General features: G+C 37.1%; 4 protein-coding genes across 7 annotated transcripts; all 4 read left to right on the top strand.

Annotated features, from left to right (window-relative positions):
• The first annotated feature begins 50 nt into the window (after positions 1-50).
• Positions 51-5554, top strand: upf3a (UPF3A regulator of nonsense mediated mRNA decay). Of its 2 annotated transcripts, XM_056755357.1 has the most exons (11): positions 53-243; positions 716-822; positions 913-1019; positions 1257-1355; positions 1449-1559; positions 1698-1753; positions 1833-1991; positions 2144-2280; positions 2392-2677; positions 2995-3072; positions 4059-5554. In XM_056755357.1, exons 1-11 carry the CDS (start codon positions 103-105, stop codon positions 4221-4223), a joined length of 1446 nt encoding a protein of 481 aa, XP_056611335.1. In that variant the 5' UTR covers positions 53-102; the 3' UTR covers positions 4224-5554. The 2 variants fall into 2 exon arrangements, with proteins under 2 accessions (XP_056611336.1, XP_056611335.1); XM_056755358.1 differs by lacking the exon at positions 2995-3072 and having other exon boundaries at positions 51-243.
• Positions 5555-7207: 1653 nt separating this feature from the next.
• p2ry8 (P2Y receptor family member 8) lies at positions 7208-11365 on the top strand. The gene is made up of 2 exons (XM_056755299.1): positions 7208-7386; positions 9734-11365. Exons 1-2 carry the CDS (start codon positions 7375-7377, stop codon positions 10772-10774), a joined length of 1053 nt encoding a protein of 350 aa, XP_056611277.1. The 5' UTR covers positions 7208-7374; the 3' UTR covers positions 10775-11365.
• A 1365-nt stretch (positions 11366-12730) lies between these two features.
• On the top strand, positions 12731-18002 carry asmtl (acetylserotonin O-methyltransferase-like). Of its 3 annotated transcripts, XM_056755227.1 has the most exons (15): positions 12822-12860; positions 12970-13006; positions 13168-13298; positions 13385-13516; positions 13615-13662; positions 13742-13806; positions 13897-13961; positions 14309-14417; positions 14681-15068; positions 15235-15412; positions 15704-15891; positions 15985-16117; positions 16924-17064; positions 17207-17329; positions 17556-18002. In XM_056755227.1, the coding sequence occupies exons 3-15, from the start codon at positions 13206-13208 to the stop codon at positions 17822-17824; spliced, it is 1932 nt and encodes a 643-aa protein (XP_056611205.1). In that variant the 5' UTR covers positions 12822-12860; positions 12970-13006; positions 13168-13205; the 3' UTR covers positions 17825-18002. The 3 variants fall into 3 exon arrangements, with proteins under 3 accessions (XP_056611206.1, XP_056611204.1, XP_056611205.1); XM_056755228.1 differs by lacking the exon at positions 12970-13006 and having other exon boundaries at positions 12731-12860; positions 15707-15891; XM_056755226.1 differs by lacking the exon at positions 12970-13006 and having other exon boundaries at positions 12731-12860.
• Positions 18003-18113: 111 nt separating this feature from the next.
• On the top strand, positions 18114-20197 carry slc25a6 (solute carrier family 25 member 6). Its single transcript, XM_056755229.1, has 4 exons — positions 18114-18356; positions 18737-19223; positions 19317-19457; positions 19556-20197. The coding sequence occupies exons 1-4, from the start codon at positions 18246-18248 to the stop codon at positions 19711-19713; spliced, it is 897 nt and encodes a 298-aa protein (XP_056611207.1). The 5' UTR covers positions 18114-18245; the 3' UTR covers positions 19714-20197.
• Positions 20198-20982: the final 785 nt, after the last annotated feature.

Below are 20982 nucleotides of genomic sequence, written 5' to 3'. Positions count from 1 at the left end.
TAATATCTGAATCACAACGCAATGTCCAAACCTCGCGATATTTGGCGGTCGATCCCGCGAGAGTTGTCGGATTCGGGACTGTGAAGAGGGGAAAATGGAGCTATGAGGGCTGAAAAGGAGCAGAGAACAGGAAGCAGGGAGAGAGGCAGCGTCGAAATCCAGTTCGGGGAGTGTCAGAGGGAGCATGACAACGTCGCGGTGAACCCGAAGCACAAGGAGGAAAAGAAGGAGATCTTTAGCAAGGTGAATGGCGCAAACAGGCGGACTGTTATGATGGTGGAATGCGCTCAGGGATGGAGGGAAAGGGATTCAGCACCATAGACAGCGAAAAGAAGCGCAGAAGAGCAAATCGACACAAACATTCCCACAGATATTCATCACATCAAATGTTAATGCATGGTTTTGTGTTCACGATTGTGTATTTACATTTGTGATCATTTATATACATATATCATTTTATTAAGAACTCAAACGATGGCGCATTAAGATTGGTAGATGAACAAGTAACACGAGCACATGATTGCTATATGTATTTCATTGATTTGTAGTGCTATTACGGTGTTTTTAGTTTCATATTTTGTAGTAGTTTAGGAATATATTCATAAGTCAGTTTAAAAATAAGTGAGTGGTAACAAATAAGCTACCCACATGCAATGCATGAAATCAACGCATGACCCAAAACCTATTAAATTAGATAAGAAAATCTTGTCTTTAGGTTGTCATACGCAGACTGCCCCCCAGTCTATCAAAAGACCAGCTCGAGGAGCATCTGAGTCCTCTTCCATCTTTTGACTATTTTGAGTTCTTCCCTGCCGATCAGAGGTAGGCCTATATTCAGTATGTGTATAGAAGAAACTATGATCATGTGCACTGTCAAGCCCTCATACATTTGCGTATACTTATTTTCCTCAGCCTTTACCCACATCTCTTCTCAAGAGCATACATCAACTTCAAAAACCAAGAGGATATTATTATTTTCAGAGATCGGTTTGATGGCTATGTATTCATTGACAATAAAGGTAATTTCTTTTTTTCTCTTTAAGATAATTTATTCATGTATATTATTATTCATGATACAGATATCATTTTTTTGAGTCCCTGTGCAACTGTAAATATTTTCTTTTTACAATATATTAATAATATAATAGCTTTAATGTGTGTTTTATAAGGTTTTCTGTAGCTCTACTGGTAGAATCCCAGTGTTCTCTGGCATCTAGTAAATGCATACATTTAAAGTTTTATATCTTTCCACTTAGGCCAAGAGTATCCGGCTGTTATAGAATTCGCACCATTTCAGAAAGTTTCTAAAAAGAAGTTAAAGAAGAAAGATGCTAAAGCAGGAACCATTGAAGAAGGTATTTTAAAAAGTGTCTTTGTGTCAAGTACATAGGCCAGTAACTGCACATGAAATAATTTCACTTTGGTGCTAATGGAAATCTTCACATCAGACCCAGAATACAGACGATTTCTGGAAAACTACTCTTGCGATGAGGAGAAGTCAGTGGCCAACCCAGAAACACTACTGGGAGAGATTGAAGCTAAAACTCGAGAACTTATAGGTATGTGCTGTTCATATCTGAGTGCATATGGCATGTCCAGAGAAAGATTTGGTTTAATTTCAATTTAATTTTAGAAAAATGTTAAAAAGAAGTTAAACTCACATGCAGTACTTTCTCTCTTGTTGTTGTTATTTGTAGCCAAAAGGACAACACCATTACTGGAATACATTAAAAACAAGAAGTTAGAGAAACAGGTAAGGGCATCTAAATGCATGTTGACACTGTGGTTTTGTTTAAATATAATTGTTTAAATCATTGAGTTTTCAATTTAAGAGGATCAGAGAGGAAAAAAGAGAGGAGCGACGGAGGAGAGAACTGGAAAAGAAGCGTCAGAGGGAGGAAGAGAAGAGAAAGCGCAGAGAGGAGGAGAGACGAAAGCGCAAGGAGGCCGACAAGCAGAAAAAGCTCTCAGAGAAAGAGATAAAAATCAAGGTATGACTCACACGTGTCTAAATCTGACTGGTACACGTATGGTCGTCAGTACAGAGTCAGTGAGGGGAAAAATAGCTCAATCATTCTTGAAACATTCTGTAATAAATGCAGTCCAACTCCATTGCATTGAATATGCATCTTGACTCATTTAGCTTCTGAAGAAGTGTGACCGAGATGATGATGTGGACTCAGATAGACTGAAAGATAAAGGAGACAGCGGAGAGACGGAAAAGAACAGATGGGAAAAGCCGCTGGGACACACTAAGTCAAAGGATTCTAAGGATCCTAAGTAAGTTCATTATTTGACCCTTGCTGAATTTATGTAAACTGAAAACATGCATTTATCAGTATCACTAAAGAATGGCATGGGCATTTTTATAAAGTGATTTATTCATCGCAGGGGTCAAATCGAGAATGACAAGGAGCAGCGGGAGAGCCATGGCCGTCGCCAGAGGGACAAAGAGCATCGTGGCAGAGACGAGGATCGTAAACGGCAAAGGCATCACTACGAGTTTGATAAGTTCATGCGACGCAAGGAGGAGACCAAATGGGGTAAAGGCTACTGCCAGGACAGGGCCAAGAAAGACCAACATCACGGCTATTCCTTCTGCCCAGAGACGGGCGACAAACTCGGTAAAGATGACAGAGAAGACATGGGCAACAGAAAAGAACGCATTCGTAACAAGGTAAATAATACGAAAGAGCACAAAAATCTTAGCTGAAGTTGCATTAGCATTCCCAAAGTATTAAGAAAACAATCATATACATTTTATTGTCATGATTTAGTTAGTCCGGTCTGTGTAGCACAGGAATCCACCTGCAATACAATATTGACTCGATATTTACAGAATATTTGCTTATTTGACATTATGTCATTGGGAAATACAATACCAATGCAGTCTCCGTCCAGGGGCTTTCAATACAGTTTGTTGAGGTAGATAGCTATAATTTGGCTGTTGGCAATATTGGGCTTATCATTGATGGAAGGCAACATGTCTCTCAGTCTGTGTTAGTGCATCAGGAGAAAAGGACTTCCCAATCTGAGGGGCCAGACCAGATAGGAGGGGCTCTGCCAGCAAAGGTACAGCTAGTTTTTGAGCCTTTTCACCGGGAGGGGATTCTGCACACATTTTACAGGGTCAGGTGAAACTGTTGACAGCAGAATGCTGGAATTCTGATTATTAGCCCTGCGGTTTAGCCATTTTGCCCACCATTATTAATACAGTAGAGACTGTGACAAAAGTGAAGCATTTCTGCATCACTGAATAGTTTTGCAGAAATAAAACAAGCAGGTTTTCAAACAGGTTTCATAAACACTGCTCTGGATGTAGTTGGTTAGCCAAACACACAGTCCTGTCCCAATGCTAAGCCAATGTTGCTGTGTCAGGCTGGTCAGAACTCATACGCAAACAGATTAACAGTACAACACAAAATAAACGCAGAATGGCTTCTTTATAGTTGTAAATTTTTTATAACATCAACAAAATCTTCAATACAGGGATGTCATACATTAGAAAACTATGTATTTTGTGAGGGGCTCTATGTTTGTAATATATAGATTACACATTTATTAGACCACCTGTCACATTTTTAGAAACTTGTTTAAAGATAATACAGTATTGTCATTAGACAAATAACAAACTGAAACAAGTAATAGTCTTTATTTACATTTTTATTCCCAAATTTGAGCCAGCGCATTCAACTCTCAAAACTCGGAAATAAGTCAAGTGTAACATGCAACAAATATAACTTATTTTTCTTTAAGGACTGCAAATAAATTACTGTAATTGAGCACCTGAATGATACAGTAAGAAATAATAAAGTGCTTTTTTAGTTTTAATGCTTTTCTTGTAAAACAGTTATACTGATGGAAATAAATCATTACAGGAACATAAAATATTTTGGTATCAAAACCGATACTGTGGCCCAAACCTCACATTTTGTGGTCTAATAAATTTGTTTAGCACTGTATGCATTTAGCTTCAGGTAATGTGTTTGTGATAAAAACATGAGTGCATTGCTTTTTTCTGTTTTTTTTTGTCTTTTGTTACTCATTTCACGACACAGGACCGCCCGGCAATGCAGCTTTACCAACCTGGTGCCCGAAACCGCAAGCGCATAGGCTCCGGAAACAAGACCTTTGACTTTCCGCCCATTTCACCTGAACATGAAGGAGAACCCTGCTACAAAACGGTCATAGGAACAGGCTCGGAAAAAAGTGCAGATGAGTGAAAGCAGAAGTGTACTTAGAAACAGGGGTCACGTTGGTACAACAGGATGAACAGTTAACTTCAACCTTGTTTCTGTTTTCTCTGTGAAATGTGTGAGTACAGTGCAAACCAACCCACGTTTTCAGAGGAACTGAGAGATAGCATCAAAAATAAATATTCTGCATCACCTTCCATCATGTTCTTTCTTGTCTGGAACAGCACATAATTTTTATCATTGCATTCTCTCATTTTTTTGTCCGTGGAACAGCACTGATTTTTTTTTAATTAACTAGATACTGTACAGTATGAGGATCGTGCGAGTATTAAAATTGTACCTATGTGACTTGTGCACTCTATTTAAAGTCTTCTGATGCCTTTGTGTAAAGTGAAGGTTATTTGGATATGTAGGGAAATTTAAATAACTAATTCTTGACACTGACTACTTTTATAATGCTTTTTTGGAATATTTTTGCTTGATAGCTTTGTTCCTCCTTTTCCTTTCCTTATATGAAAACAGTGCCCAGAAAAACCCCTTTCTTTGTGTTCCACAGAAGACAGAAAGTCAGATTTGCAAGTGCGACGGTGAGTAAAGAATGCCAGAATTCTAATTTCTTAGGAGAACAATACCATTAGTCTTTTTCAACATGGGCTTCTGTACTTAACTGATTTATATTTAAGTCACTTCACTGAGAAAAATACCTCATTATTTACAGAGATCAAATTTGTATGCTTTTTGTAGTGCAAACAAATGGATTCCATTAGAGAAGAGAATATAGAGTATATAGATTTTACTGTACAGAAAATATGTGTTGTGAAATCTGTATTTTAAATATTGAACTGTATCTGTAGGGTTATGCTTAAAGTTACAAAGCTATTTTTTTGTTAAGAGTATAAAATCAGTGTGATATTGTATTAAATAAAGCATGCAAGACTTTATACTGTAATGGCTTTAAATGAAGAATTTGTTGTCCCTTATACAGTATGTAGACATGCAGTATGTAGATATTGTGGCTTTACTAGTATTCAGCTTGAAAATATCACACAAATCAGAGTATTGTTTTACCTGCGAGCCAAGAAGAACAAAATGAGGTCAAATAATACGTTGTTTTTTTTAGAACAGTGAGCATGTTTTTAAGAAACTTATGCTGATAATAAACAGAAACAATTCATAGGTGGGAGATACATGGGTTCACATGCCTTACCTATATTTTGCACTTGAAGATCCCATCCATTACTAAATATAGATTTTAAGAATTGTATAGTTGGCAGTCCAAATAAAAATGAACTCTGTAGAAAACTTTGAAGTTGTGATATTGTATTTGATTGACCATTTGTGTACAATAAAGAAATGATATGAAGTAATATTGATTTAGTCATATAAATTAAGTTTTTGTTTTTAGATGTTCAAATTCAAATTGGAATGTAGAAGTAAAATTAAATTCATAATGCAGTATGTAGAAACTGAATTTAATTATGTTACTATCGACATTATTTTAACTTGGTAGACACAATTCTAGCATAAAAGTTATTGTAAAGCTAAGTCTAATAATAATAATAATACAAAATATCAAGTGTTATTGTTTCATCTGGAAAGAAGACTAATCATCCATAAGTTTGCTCATTCTGAGTCAACCTAAAACCAGAAGAAGTTTGTACTACTGACACCACTGAAATGAACAGAATTAGATTCTCATACTACACTTTAGTTCCCACACTTTAAGAGTGAGAAATCCAGTCATAATGTCTTCCTGTGTCTTTCATCTAGTTTTACCTTTTTTAGTTTTCTGTCGACATCTATTGCCACCGCGTTTGCCACTCTCAGTGAAATGTGACACTTATCTAAAGGATTTACATGTGATAAAGTCTAATAAATGCTAGATTTACACAATCTACTAGAAGCATAATGGCATCTTTTCCTCAAAGAGCATTTACGGGTTCACTATGCTCTAAGATAATACATTAATAAAAGCCGAGCTCAGCATTTTCAAAGAAAACAAGAACAGAGATAAAAGCCCTGGCACATTGCAGCGTTGAACAAAAAAACAAATATAACAATTAGAAGAAATCAAGTGAAAGCAAACATAAATTTGGTAACACTTTATTTTAAGGTAACCTTGTTACACATGTTGCATGTATTTATTATAGTATTTACTATAAATGATGCATAATTACATGTAAGTAACCCTGAACCAAACCCTAACCCATAAGTATGTACATGTAGTTAATATTTATTACTCTGTACATAAATGCATAATTACATTGTAACACAGGCACTGTAAAATAAAGTGTAACCAAATATAAATAAAAAATCCCTTCAGACTTGATGTCCTCTCCAATTAAATCTGCAATCATTTATGCACCTTAAAGTTGTTCCAAATCTGTATAAATTTCTTAGTTTGATGAACACAGAAGGATATTTGCAAGCTGACAGCATGCAATGACAGCTGTTACGCACTATTATTAACTACCATATTAGAAAAAATATTGTACAATCTTTTTTGTTCTGTTGTTCTGAAGGAACTTAAAAAGGCAAACATTTCTGGGGCACCTTAGACTAGCCTTTTATTGTTTTCTATATGGTAGCCAATGATGCCCCAGAACTGTCACTTGCTAACATTCTTCCAAATATCTTTCTTGTGTTCAACCGAACGAAGATATTTACACAGGTTTGGAACAACATTCCTATAACTCATCATTAAAACAAAGCAGTTATAGCAGTATTTTTAAGGACCCCTTTGTTTGGTTGTGAGGAATGGTTGGTTCATACCATATCCCACATCAGTTTTCAAATAATAAAATCTATTACAATCTTGTTTAATCCAAAAATCAATAAAGAATGTAATCTATGATGATCTATGAAAGAGAAACGATATACGTGATATGAAATCAAGGGAACTTCACACTTCCCCTGTGAATGATATTTATTTTTTATCTTTGGCACCAGAAGATCAGTTTAGTTCCTTCCAAAAGTATTGGCGAAATAACAGATGTCATAACGTTGAAAAAGAAACGTTGTGGACTGATATTTTAAAACATTTCTGTACAACTGAGCTTTAACTTTCGCTTGAAATGAGCAGTCGGGCAGGCTACTTCCTTTCTACAAGAAGTTTCCTGAGTATAACAGTCATACTCATAAGAGTAACTGCCATCAACACGCGCGAGGGAAGTCGCACATGCTTCTTGAGGTACGTACACACGCCTGAAATTACTCAAAGTATATTTCCAACTAAATCATACTAATGTATTTGACTCACTTTAAACCTTTCAGAGGCTTTGTAATGATTAGATTGTATGATTTATGTTCATATTTTTTAAATCATATTGTTGTGAACAGTTACGTTGTGTGTTGCGCTGTTTGCACCTGAAAGCTCTGCTGCCTTTGTCAAAGACTGTATGTAACTGGTTTTCAAATACATTTACTGATCACAACGTATACAGATTAAATCTCTGTTGACAACTCCCTCCAGATCTGACAAATATGTAAATGTAACGGAAAATATATACTGTAACAGAATGTGGTACGATGTTTACAAGTTATATTCTTAAGTATGTTCAAATATCACTTCAATTTGTTTAAATATTTTCCATGAAAATGTTCCATGTACATTCTTGCCCAATGTACACAGAGCTATTACGCAAAGGAACACAGTATAAACAAAATAAGCAGATGAGTCACGGATGTTCAACCCAATTGATGATTACGTAAAAGAAACTGCTGTAACAATTCTAACATGTTGCTCTTAACAAGAAGTGCATTTAATATAAAGAATGGAAATATTACATGGACTGTGTGGCGTGATGGTTTATATTTTCACATAATTTAAAAATTATTGCAAGATTTCACTGCCAAAACTTGATTGGAATTATCTAGAGTAAACGTCAGACGGTTATAGCACATTTGCCATAAATATAATTTACTTATCATTTACATTTACATATTCAAAGGTACATACATGGAATTTAAAATATTTATTACATTTTGCTGTCCCTGAAAAAAATGCCCATCAGTTAGAGGAAAGCTCAAAACTTTTGCTTGTTACCCTCCTTCCCACCCAACACGTGTGCATTGTTGTACTTTATAATGTTATTGTGAAAGTAAAAGATAAACTACAAACTTTTCTGCCACAGACTTTAAACAGAACAGAACTTCTGTCTTTGGGTGGAATATCCCTTTAGACTTCCAGCACTCGTATACCAAACCAAACATATCTTTCAAAGTATTAGAATGTATTCACTGAAATTAAAAAGTTAGAGATACATTAAACAGACGGAAACAAAGATGTTAAATTGAAAACAATTATGAAAAAGTTTAAGGTTTGTGTAAAGAATGTCAAAGATATCATGAAGGTGCAATTTGAATGTACCGTAATATCTATTGAATGGTTCTAAGATTAATTATGCTTAGTTAGCACACAATTCAAACCATTATTGAGCAATTATTGAGATTTTATTTAAACAGCTTTGGACACATCTGTTAAAAGGTACAGTTCACCCAAAAATGAAAATTCTGTCATCATTTACTCACCCTCAAGTTGTTCCAAATCTTTTAAAATTTCTTTGGTCTGATGAACACAGAGAAATTCATTTGGAAGAGTGCTTGATACCAAACAGTTCTTGACCTTTAACCATATCTACAAATAGACAGATAAGTGTATAAGAAATACTGTATAAAGTTATAGTTAGGTTATTAAATAAAGGCAGGCGCGAGCTCAAATGTGCATTTGATTTATATGGGACACGGGTATCATGACCTTCAAAAAATCTTCTGAAGAAAAAAAGCACATCATTTCAGAGAACATTTCAGTCGAAGTAAAAAATGCAGTTTCAGGTCAACCTATTAAATTTCAATCTGTGCAAGACAGCACGTTGTCTGTGAATGACTGTACTAAATCTGAAGCTGGCACACGTTGTGGGATTGTCATCTTTTTTCGCTTCCTTTGAAAGGACACAAAAAAGTCCCTTGTGCGAGACATTGTCCATGTGAATCATTTCTCTTCTAGATTCAACTCTAGATCACCAGTAGGCAGTGATTTGTTGGTAATGTGTGCCTTTGCATGCTGAAGCATGTTTTTTTTTGCACATAAAAAGTCTTTAAAGCAATGCCCTCACGCTTCCTGTTCAAAGAATTGCACCCACATCTATGTGAAGGTGCATGGTGCATCAGTTTTGAAAAGGCAGATTTCTTTTCTTTTATGTGTGCATGGGTGTGTGACTGCAGGTCAAAACATTTTCTTTTTAGTAATACCACAAAATGTGCATCCCCGTACCACAGTCATCTACGGTAACTGTGCTAGTGCACAAAAAAACAACAAAAAACATTTTTAAAACACTTACTAAACATCAACTATTACATGCTATGTTGAGAGTGTTGTTAAAAATATGATATTTCTCATAATGAACTTTTTCTAGTAAAATAAATCTTAGAAGTGCATGCGAGAAGACAATCATAACAAGGATGTTTCACACAAGTTGTGGTTAAAATGAAATGAGTCTTCACACCTTAAGTGTAATCTCTCACTTTTTTTGAAACAGGTTGAGAAAACAACAATGAAAATGTCACACGAGAATAACTTTACAAAAATGGATGATGCCACCTTGGCCATGTTTGACAACAAATGGGCCAGTAATCTTGTTTCAGCCGTCTACGTCGTAGTGACTCTGGCCAACCTCAGTGGTAATGGAATCTCTCTGTTTCTGCTGTTGGTACGCACCTCTCCGAAGAGCCCGTCGATCATCTTCATGATCAACCTGACCCTGACTGACTTGATTCTAGGAACTGTGCTTCCATTTCAGATCGTCTACCAAATGCAGGGCTACAACTGGACTTTGGGTACGGGGATGTGCAATGTGCTGACTGTTGTATTTTTCGCAAACATGTACTGCTCTGTTTTGTCCATGACTGCCATCAGTGCTGACCGCTATCTGGGCATCGTGAAACCGATGCGTTTCAGAGAGATGAGAAAGAATAAATATGCAGTCATGGTCTGTATATTTATGTGGCTATTGGTCCTTGCAATTCTGAGCCCTCTGGAAAGCTCAGATCTGACATATTATGTAAAAGAGCGTGAAATCTTCACCTGCTTCGACGTGTTAAGGAAAGACATGTTACCATCCATTGCCCACTGGGCGGGCTTCCTGTTCGGGATGTTTATTGTTCTCTTCCTCTGTCCGTTCATTATAACGTTGTATTGCTACATTCATATCATCTATGTGCTGGTCAGGAAGGCTAACAGTCATCAAAAAGGGCGTGCCGTGCGCCTGGCATGCGCTGTTTTGTTTGTGTTCATATTTTGTTTCGCACCCACTAACATATTACTTTTGGCACACACGATTACAAGACTGTACTATGGCAAATCTCTTTATATCTACTATAAGCTTTCCCTCTCTCTCAGTTGCATTAATAGTTGCATAGATCCATTTATATATTATTTTGCCTCCAAAGAGTTCCGTCGAAAGCTAAGACAAATGCTGAGGTTACAGACTCTCAGCACGACAGAGACTCAAATGATCGAGGGCCATAGGGAGAGCATGTTGTCTGGTGCTGCTCTGCCAAATGTGTCAGACACGGTGTGATAACCAGGAGGCCACCGCTCTGACATAACTTTCAACATTTCTAACAACCAGTATAATTCATAAAGAATATTCGGAGAAGGACTATTTTTTCTTAGATAAGTTTTAGTTGTTTTGTGTTGCATCTTGTATTTGTTGAAAAAGCATGCCACTCACATGCCTTTTCAAAACATGGCATGTGATGTTTGTGTTATTATTTTTCTGGTACTGGAATAACCAAGTTCCTCTCACTGAGGCTATTGCAAAAGTTGTGTGTTGTTTTGAAAAAAATAACAGTTTTGTATTGGTACTGTGAAGCATTATTAGGAAACTATTTCATATTTCATGTTTTGGGCTAGCTGTAAAAAGTAAAAAAACAGTATAATAGAAAGACTTGGGGCAGCTATTGAACATCTGAGAATGATTTATGCTGTAATATGTGCTGTTTGAGTTTTTTCATAACTTTTAACTTAAGGTGAAAAATATTGCTGCATTATACTGTGTTTTACTGTTTTAATGTATAGTGCACTCAGGGTGTACACTTTTGTGTTAACGCCCCTGTTGTAACAAAGTCACTGTGTGTCATCTTAAATGTAATAAAAACATGTTTTTGCATTTGTGGTGTGTTTGCACAAACAAACCTTTCATCTGCATCTAAATGATATGGTAAATTCATGGACAATGTTACCATTTGTTTGCGTCTAGTTTCATTGCTCTTAGAGAGCAGAAGTGCCACGGCCAGGTCAGGATTGATTTCAGTTCCTTTTAAAAAGAGATCTATTGTGTGTTGTGATGTAGTGTAGGCCCCCTGTGCCCCCAATACAATCGACTTTTGCCAATGTTTGATAATTTGCACACACACTTTAAATCTAACACAACAATTATATTAGTTGTAGCTGTGTTTGGGATGGAGGAATGTCATAAAAACATTAAAAGAGTATTGTGATCATCAAAACACAACTTCCAATTTTAGGTGAGCTGTCCCTTTGAATTATGAACACATGTAGACCATACAAAGATTGTAGAATTTATTGTTTAATGCATTTAACTATTTGCAAAGATTTTTTTTGTTAAATCATTTTATTTTATTTTGAACACAACCTATAGAAACCTTTTTATATTTATCTATTAAGTGTCTTTACTTGATTACCATTAAATTAATTAAGAATATGCACACAATTACTCTTAACCTTATCCCAAATAAAACGCCGAATTAACAGATTATTATAAATTTCATGAATCACGTTAATTACATATTTTAATCCAAAAAATCATTTGATCGTTTGCCTCAGATCTCGAACTGTCGGATGTTCAACATTTCTGTCGTTTAACACTAAACAGTTGTAAATTATTGAGTGTTTTAGTCACTTACAGTGTGTCGTGTGTGTCGACTTTAAAACTGAAACATCTGAAGTCGCAATAGCTCCGTCTTCTTTTATCTGATTGGTCACTGCTCGGCTCCGTAACCAGTAACTCCCGCCTCCTTTCATTTGATTGGCCACCTCACTTTTTTTCATATTGCAATGTTACGTTTAGTAAGTAATTTCACAAATTTTGACACACCACACATAAAAGATAGTGGGATAAAAGCGTCTGCCAAATGCATAAACTTAAATGTAAATGAGAGAGACTCTCTAGTTGCAATGCACAACTTTAATTGCATTTGTTTCATTGCTATCAACTCGACCAAAACTTATCTTGGCGGAGGACTCGACCCCTAAAAAACATCATATTTCTGTTGCTCTCGATCACAAAAACTAACGTTACAGCAGCGAATCACGTATGCTATGTTACATGTCACGTGATTCAGGACCTCTTTCCTAAGAATTTGCATGTTTATTTGCGGTTATAGTTTCAACATATAAAATGTATATTTTAAATTACAAACAGTCACTGATATTTTGCCAGTAATACATAGGCAGCATCAAGTAACTACCTATAGTTGTTTCTGAATATATCGTGGAAATCACTGTACAAGCGCAGTACAGCCCAGTATTGTTGGCTTCTGCGCATGTGCGAAAATAGACTCCACCTTCGCAGTGTCTCAACGCATAGCCGCATAACCAATTGTCGGAAGCGAGAAGGGACGTGAACACAGCTGACTTTCCAGGTAAAATTTCAGAACACAACAAAACACATTGTTTGTTTGTACCACTTTATTTTAAAGGGGTGAACTTGCCATTTCTGACCTATTAAGCTCATATCTGCTGTTTGTTAAGATTCCAGGGAATTATTTCATGCTTATTCCGGACTAACGTTAGCAAAAGTTCAGTTCCAGTGCAACCACGCCATACATCATATTAATCTTAAAAGCATAGCCAATCTGTACTTAAACTCACCTTTCACATTTACAAGGTTGCAGTCAGATCATATTCGTTTCCTGGTTGTGACATGTGGTGTTGTTTTTTCCTCTCTAGGATAAACCTTTGGAAGTAACAAAAAGGAGAGGTGTAACATGCTGTTAAATCCAGTAATATCTAAGCTGAGTAGCAAGCTTGTGGTTTTGGCAAGTGCATCCCCAAGACGGCTGGAGATTTTGACCAATGCTGTAAGTTTTTCTTTTTTAATATGCAGATAATGAACTTTTGATATGACTACTGATTTCTCTTTTCTTCCTCTGGACTGATGAGACAGGGTTTACGATTCGAGGTTGTGCCCTCATGGTTTAAAGAAACTTTGGACAAATCCTTGTTTAAAACACCATATGAATATGCAGTAGAGACAGCTAAACAGAAGGCTTTGGAGGTGGCTCAGCGAATGCCCTTTGTGAGTTGTGCATTTCTTTATCTAACTTTGTAGCTTTATCTTTGTTGTTTCAGTTGTCATGTTGTTAGTTTTTACGTTACAATATGTTACTTGTGCAGAAACACCTGAAAACTCCAGATATTGTTATTGGAGCGGACACTGTAGTGGTAAGTATGTTTCGATAGATTTAACACATTGTGTTCTGAAGTTTGCTTCACTAAATATGCCTTTGCATTTTAATATTAGACAGTTGATGGTTTGATCTTGGAGAAGCCCACAGATAAACAAGATGCTTACCGTATGCTGTCCCGGTGCGTTTCATTTCATATTGACTTTGCATAAGTATTGTCACTTATTTTAGTGAAAGAGCTGAAAAGTCATTTGGAATCAATGTATTACAGGTTAAGTGGGAAGGAACATAGTGTGTTCACAGGTGTGGCTATCGTGATCTGCCAAGAGAAGAATGGTATGTTTTACAAATGTATGAATATTTAGAGATTAATTTATAGGGATTGTTCACCCAAAAATTCTGTCATCATTTACTCATCCTCATGACATGTCAATTTCTTTGTTCTGTTGAACACAAACAAATATATTTTGAAAAATGTAGCAAACCAAACCTCCTACAGTAAGTCAATGGTGCCTCAGAACTGTTCGTCGACAAACATTCTTACAAATTTTATTTTGTGTTTAGTGGTACAATATACAGTATACAGGTTTGAAACAACCTGAAGCTAATGCTGACAGAATTTTAATTTTTGGTTAAACGATTAATTGAAAGATTATTGAAAGATAAATTTTTGTTCATTTCAGGTTCAAACACTGAGTACAAAGTGGTAGATTTTTATGAAGAGACCAAAGTAAAGTTTGCAGACTTGTCTGAGGAGATGCTGTGGGAATACATCAACAGTGGAGAGCCCATGTGAGTTGATATGCTTGCTTTATACATCATATATTATAATATATTGAGTGTAATATCGTTTGGTCACATTTAACAGTAACCTGAATTTGAACTTGTTGAACCTCTGGAATTTGGACTTAGGGGAGTGTGTAGATTTTTGTTGTTTGCTTTGACAAAAAAAGCAGTTTCAGCAAAGTACATCTGTGGTAAATAAACCTATTTCTTTTGACCTTTTACCCGTCATCCAGAATATGGTCCATAATGAAACTCTTTGTATTTTACAGGGATAAGGCTGGAGGCTATGGAATCCAGGCATTGGGAGGCATGTTGGTGGAGTATGTGCAGGGTGATTTCCTCAACGTGGTGGGCTTCCCTCTAAATCACTTCTGCAAGCAGCTGGGACTGCTTTTCAACAGCCCAACTGAGAGTCCTACTCACAAAATCAAACGGGAAGACTTGAGTGCATCTGATGGGTCTTGGACTGTGTTCAACAGCCTGTCCAAGTGTGTTGCAAATGGAGAGGTTGAGCTGCGAGAAACCAGCAATAGTAGAGATGCCAGTCAGACATCAGTGCGAGAACAGAATGTAATGGGGACAGAGTGTTCTACATGTGACCGACAGGATGTACCCCACAGTATCATGAACCTAATAGATGGATTCAAAGCTTCAAAGGTACCACAGTAGGATATTTTGTATGTATTTGACTTAATGTATTTAAGTTTTGTTGTTGGTGATGTATTCTTTAATAGATTTTTCAATGGAACATGATTGACAGTGTGTTTTGATATGCATATAGCAGACGTGAGGAATAATTACGCAAGATTGTTGTGTTCTACAGACTTTGTTCACAGCAGCCAAACTGAAGGTGTTTGATGTATTGAACAGCTCTAATGGTTTGACATTGGAAGAGGTTGCCAGCCAAATCAATGCTTCTGTTTTCGGCACAGAAAGGCTTCTGGATGCTGCTGTTTCCTTAGGCCTGCTAGAAAAGGTCGAACAGCAAGATGACAAAAATGGTAAATCAGTTGTCATCTCCTTTTCGATGCAGAAACTGTCAAAATCTTGTTTTTCACCTGGTTTCTATCGAGAGAATTTTTCTTTTTTTTAAACAACAACTAGACTCCATGTTGCGTTCTTTTTAAATATGGATTCTGAAACATCTTAAAGCTCACTGTTCTTTTATCACATACAAGTTCTTCCTCTGTTTATTGAAATATGAAGCAACGCAAAGCTTTGTTTCCACCCACTGTATATTACATGTTTTATTCATTGACCTATATGCATGTAACATTGTTCATTGTCTGTAGCAGTGTACAGAAATACAGAAGAGTCTAGGCGGTTTCTGGTATCAGACAGTCCATTGTCGCTGCATGGATACATCCTCCACTGCAATGATATGGTGTGGCCTCTCTTCAGTCACTTAGAGAGTGCTGTCAGGGAGGGAACCAGTCAACATGAGCGGGCCTTTGGGAAAATTAATAAGGATATGTTTCAGGTAAACATTTTCGCTCACACATGGAACTGTTTAAAAGGTATGAGCATCCTAAATAAAGCCAATGTGAGTGAATCATTTTTTCTTTCATTCTAGGATGTCTACTACAGTCAAGATGACGTTAAGATGCGATTTATGAAGGCAATGCACAGCATCGTGAAGGTGACCGGGAAAGATGTGGCAATGGCATTTGATCTTTCATCCTTTGAAACAGCTTGTGACATTGGAGGTAACTGATTTTTCTATGAGAGCAATGTTCGCTGGAACATTGATGATCTGGGGTCACCGTTAGAGCAGCAACAAATCAAATTATTTCATTTACACACATTACAGTCGTGAGAAAAGTCAAAAGACCATTCCAAATATTTATTTTGATCAGCATTTATAAATGTATTGTGGCCATTCCAGTCCAGTTTCTGTAGAACTTCAAATCAAACCTCAGAAGTGTCATAAAATCATCCAATCACAATGTGAAAGACTGAAAGCATGACATGACACAATACAATTTGAGGTTATTGAATAAAAAAAATATTTGAACTTATCCTAAATAGATGTACAAATATTACTATATTTACGACAATATTTGTATTTGAAATCTGTATTTGAAAAAGACTTAATGTCTCTAAATAGTATATTCAGAAATCTGAAAATAATTTTGGTGTGACCTCTTATTTTTTTGTATCCATATTTTGTAATTTACCACTAATGAATAAACTGGTTTATCTTTACAGACTGATAGAAAATCTAGTGCTGCACAATTCTTAATTGTCTAGATTTGAGAGGTGTGGAAACCACCATGTAACTGTCTTGCATAATTTGAGATTTTATAACAAGATAGTTCAGGCATATTTTATTTTGAAAGTGCTTGCACTCAAAGCAGAACAGCTGAGCTGTGAACTTGTTATCCAAATTTAGCGCTTAGGTGTGACTATAATTTTGAGTTCTTCTTTTATGCCAGAGACACCTGTATTTCATGTAAAAAAAATCCTATTTTTATGGTATATGCCGAATATTTACAAAGCTTTTTCTGCACAGGTTGCACTGGTGCAATGGCATACGAACTAACAGAAGCCCATCCTGGACTGTTGGTTACAGTATTTGACTTGCCACATGTCATTGAGATGAGACGGCACTTCCAACCGAGAGCACACAATGACAGAGTGACATTTGTTGCAGGTCAGTTAAATCTCAACTGTTCAGTATAAGTCAGTTGTTATTAAACTGAACTAAAGAGTGCCCCCAGGTGGTACATTTCACTACTGGGTTGTATGTGCATTTTTTGTGGTTAGGTGTTGCTTGAATTTTTTTTTATATATAGGAGATTTCTTTAAAGATGACCTACCTCAAGCAGACCTTTATATTCTTGCACGAATTCTACATGACTGGTCAGAAGAGAAAGTTCATGTTCTTTTAAATAAGCTGTCCCAAGTGTGCACACCAGGTAATTGCCTCAAAAAATTATTTTAATACAATAATTTATTAAAAAATGTATAAACTTGAAATCATATGTTTTGGGATTTTTTTATTTCACATATATCTGAATCTGAGAGTCTTTCTGACAGTCCTTCTGTTCTAATTGATTACTTTTTATGACTATCACTGCAGCCAGTCTTGGCTCTCTCCCTGGTTGATTTTCTTGTTTTGATAAATGTATGAATGACACACAGGCTGTGGGCTTCTGGTATCCGAGATCCTCCTGGATGAAGAGAGGAGAAGACCAAGCCGAGCTCTGTTTCAGGCTCTCAGCATGACTGAAGGAAAGCAGAGGAGCGCCAGAGAATACAGCGACTTACTGAAGAAGCACGGCTTCGCTACCCAGAAGATCAAATACACAAACAACCTTCTGGATGCCATGCTCTTTATCAAAGAAGACTCAAATGACAAAAGAACATTACTAGCAAGTTCAGCATCTATTGAGACTGCAGAACTTGTGTGATTTAAATGTGTGGCACCTGAAACACTTCAGCTCTTTTGTTATAGCTCATAACCATCAAGATGTTTTTAGCTAAATCTCAAAATGATAATCTGTATATAATTATTATTATTCATCACACGGTGGGTTTTATTTATACTGTTGATGTCACATTTCAAATAAATATCGTTTTTAATGAAAATACTGCATTTTGGTGTTTAATATACATACACATCTTTACTGGAGAACTACATATTCGTTTTGGACACCAGACGAAAAACTGATATATGGGAGTTTGTATATATCGCGATAAACCTCGTGAGTTTGTGCAGCCCATCCTCCGCAGTATATCCTCCATCACTTTCAGCTCTAACTCCTGCTGCCTTCACCAGCGGTTGAATCATACTGTACTGATAAAATACTGAGGTAATATATTTGATCTGCCATGGCCGATGCCGCAATATCTTTTGCTAAAGACTTTCTAGCAGGCGGAGTTGCAGCTGCTATTTCCAAAACTGCGGTCGCACCGATAGAGAGAGTCAAACTGCTGCTGCAGGTGAGGACGTGACGTGCCCGAGCGCGAGACAAATCACTCTTTACGCTCTGGCGCAGTCTGACATTATGCATGTTAACGCAGCTCGCATTGCATCGTTTTCTGTCGTATCATAGAATAACAGTAGCCTATCCTGTGACCCGAGATGCGCGTTGTCCTTTAGAGGCCACGTCTGTGTTCTCTGAAACATCCGCATCCTGAGAGCATCCTGTGGATGTCTCTCGATGCGGAGATATCTCAAACTGCCTCTCTGAAACCACCTTTTTGCTTGCTTGCTCATTTGTATTTTTGCTATGTGATAATGATCAATAAAGATCTTAAAAATCAGAAATATACAGAATATCAAAATAAATTCACACGGAATTGTATGTTTCCCTTCACAGGTGCAACATGCCAGCCAACAAATCAGTGCAGACAAACATTACAAAGGTATTGTCGACTGCATTGTGAGGATTCCTAAAGAGCAAGGCTTTGTCTCTTTCTGGCGTGGCAACTTAGCCAATGTCATTCGCTACTTCCCCACACAAGCCCTCAACTTTGCCTTCAAGGACAAGTACAAACAGATTTTCCTGGGGGGCGTTGATAAGCACACGCAGTTCTGGCGATACTTCGCGGGTAACCTGGCCTCTGGTGGTGCTGCGGGTGCCACTTCCCTCTGCTTTGTCTACCCTCTCGATTTTGCTCGTACCCGCCTAGCCGCAGATGTAGGGAAAGCTGGCAGTACTAGGGAGTTCAATGGGTTGGCTGACTGCCTGGGCAAAATCTTTAGGTCAGACGGCCTGCGGGGTCTGTACCAGGGCTTCAATGTCTCTGTTCAGGGTATCATTATTTACAGGGCAGCTTACTTCGGAGTCTACGACACTGCCAAAGGTAATAAGCTTGTTACTGCTAAACAGATCTGACTTTGATTTACCAGTGAGGTTTTCCTCTTATCCTTAACCAGACCTCTGCTCGCATATGCAGGCATGCTTCCAGACCCCAATAACACCCACATTATGGTCAGTTGGATGATTGCACAAACTGTGACGGCAGTAGCCGGCGTGATGTCGTATCCCTTTGACACTGTTCGCCGTCGAATGATGATGCAGTCTGGACGCAAAGGAGGTATGAAACAAACAACAGCTCAATGCACTTATTTAAATAACCCCTCTTCTCTATCCATTGTTTATTTTAACCGAACTCTTTGCATTTTGTCTTTCCAGCGGACATTATGTACACAGGAACCATTGACTGCTGGAAGAAGATAGCTCGCGACGAGGGTGGCAAAGCATTCTTCAAAGGGGCTCTCTCCAATGTACTCAGAGGAATGGGCGGTGCTTTTGTGCTGGTGTTGTATGATGAATTCAAGAAGTTTGTTTGAACAACAAATGCTAAGATAAAGAAATAATAGTAGAATAGCTTTTACCACACAGTTCAAACCCTGTCCACTCACATAAATAATGTCTTCTTGGTTAAGTCGTCTTAGATGTGAAAAGGAGTTATTCATATTTGTGTTTAATTAAACTCCACGTGACGTTTTGCTTTATTTATTGTGCAGAGAACACTATTGTCCTATGATAAAATTATGGGCATCTTATATTTTATTAGAAAGAAAGCACCTCTCTGTGTGATTCAAGCGTGAGTACAGACTTGTACACATATCAAGCTTTTGATGTTGTGCAGTGGCTATAAAGAGCAATTTTATTTTATTATAAGGCACGAACACGGGCTTTGTCCCCATGTAGAGCTTTGATGTTGTACAGTAAAAAGGGCAAGAGTAGTTTCAGAGAAATGATATACAAAATGGGTTGCATATAAAATGTGAGCGCTCAAAATCAATAAAATTCATGCAATTGTTGATTTTATGTTTAGAATTTCCCATCATTTGAGGCATTATTAAAAGATTGGTTAGAGCCCATAATGCAGTAGCAGAATACTTCCTCAAGATGGCGTAACGCGACTGCCTTCTGCTGCGATCCCACAGTGTTTAAACTCGGTTCCCAAAATTCTGTGGTAACAAGGGGGTTCAAATCACCCCAGAAACAAAATACGGAGTTCAAACACCGCAGCATAATGTTCCACACTATAAACGTTTTCTCCCGTCACGAGTTGGACTTGACAAACGCACCAAGAGTTGGTGTCAAATGGAGTCATGGCGGTATTAAATATGACGCTTTAATTCACAACAGATTTGCCCTTTATCAGTCTCACCAGTGTGTAAAGTCATCCAGCAGAGAATGCGCGGAGCCAGAGACATGGCATTCACAGGCAAACGTTATGTGACATGAAAAGTGTATTTCCATGATTTCTCTTTTGGAAGTCCGCGTAAGTATTTTCCATCTTGGATAATGAGGGGAGTCATATTTTCAGGCTCATTTTACTGTCAGTCTCGGTGTTTGGTTGCGTCAGTCTGATCTTGATTAAGTAGATCCCGCTTTCAAAAGTAGAAATGTGAGGAAGGGCATTTTGAGTTCAGCAATGACTCTGAAACATTATATTCATTGTATCATGTAAAGCTATTATAATCTTATGTCACAGCATGTTAGATAAAATGCTTAGTTGTATGCAATAAAGGTGGACACCGTATTTTCTCACTTATACTGTATATCTTATCTCTTTATAATAGATAAGAAATATTCGATTGTTTTAA

Source organism: Triplophysa dalaica, chromosome 8 (assembly GCF_015846415.1).
Source record: "Triplophysa dalaica isolate WHDGS20190420 chromosome 8, ASM1584641v1, whole genome shotgun sequence".
NCBI lineage: Eukaryota > Metazoa > Chordata > Actinopteri > Cypriniformes > Nemacheilidae > Triplophysa > Triplophysa dalaica.
Note: the sequence above shows the minus strand (reverse complement) of the source record. Positions and strands in the feature narration are given on the sequence as shown.

Coding starts and splice junctions, on each gene's coding strand:
- upf3a (XM_056755357.1), top strand. CDS start 103: ATGAGGGCTGAAAAGGAGCAGAGAACAGGAAGCAGGGAGAGAGGCAGC. Junction 1,560..1,697: donor TAAAACTCGAGAACTTATAG/GTATGTGCTGTT, acceptor TGTTATTTGTAG/CCAAAAGGACAACACCATTA. Junction 1,754..1,832: donor ACAAGAAGTTAGAGAAACAG/GTAAGGGCATCT, acceptor TTTCAATTTAAG/AGGATCAGAGAGGAAAAAAG.
- slc25a6 (XM_056755229.1), top strand. CDS start 18,246: ATGGCCGATGCCGCAATATCTTTTGCTAAAGACTTTCTAGCAGGCGGA. Junction 18,357..18,736: donor GAGTCAAACTGCTGCTGCAG/GTGAGGACGTGA, acceptor TTCCCTTCACAG/GTGCAACATGCCAGCCAACA. Junction 19,458..19,555: donor GCAGTCTGGACGCAAAGGAG/GTATGAAACAAA, acceptor TTGTCTTTCCAG/CGGACATTATGTACACAGGA.
- asmtl (XM_056755226.1), top strand. CDS start 13,206: ATGCTGTTAAATCCAGTAATATCTAAGCTGAGTAGCAAGCTTGTGGTT. Junction 15,069..15,234: donor ATGGATTCAAAGCTTCAAAG/GTACCACAGTAG, acceptor TGTGTTCTACAG/ACTTTGTTCACAGCAGCCAA. Junction 15,892..15,984: donor TTAATAAGGATATGTTTCAG/GTAAACATTTTC, acceptor CTTTCATTCTAG/GATGTCTACTACAGTCAAGA.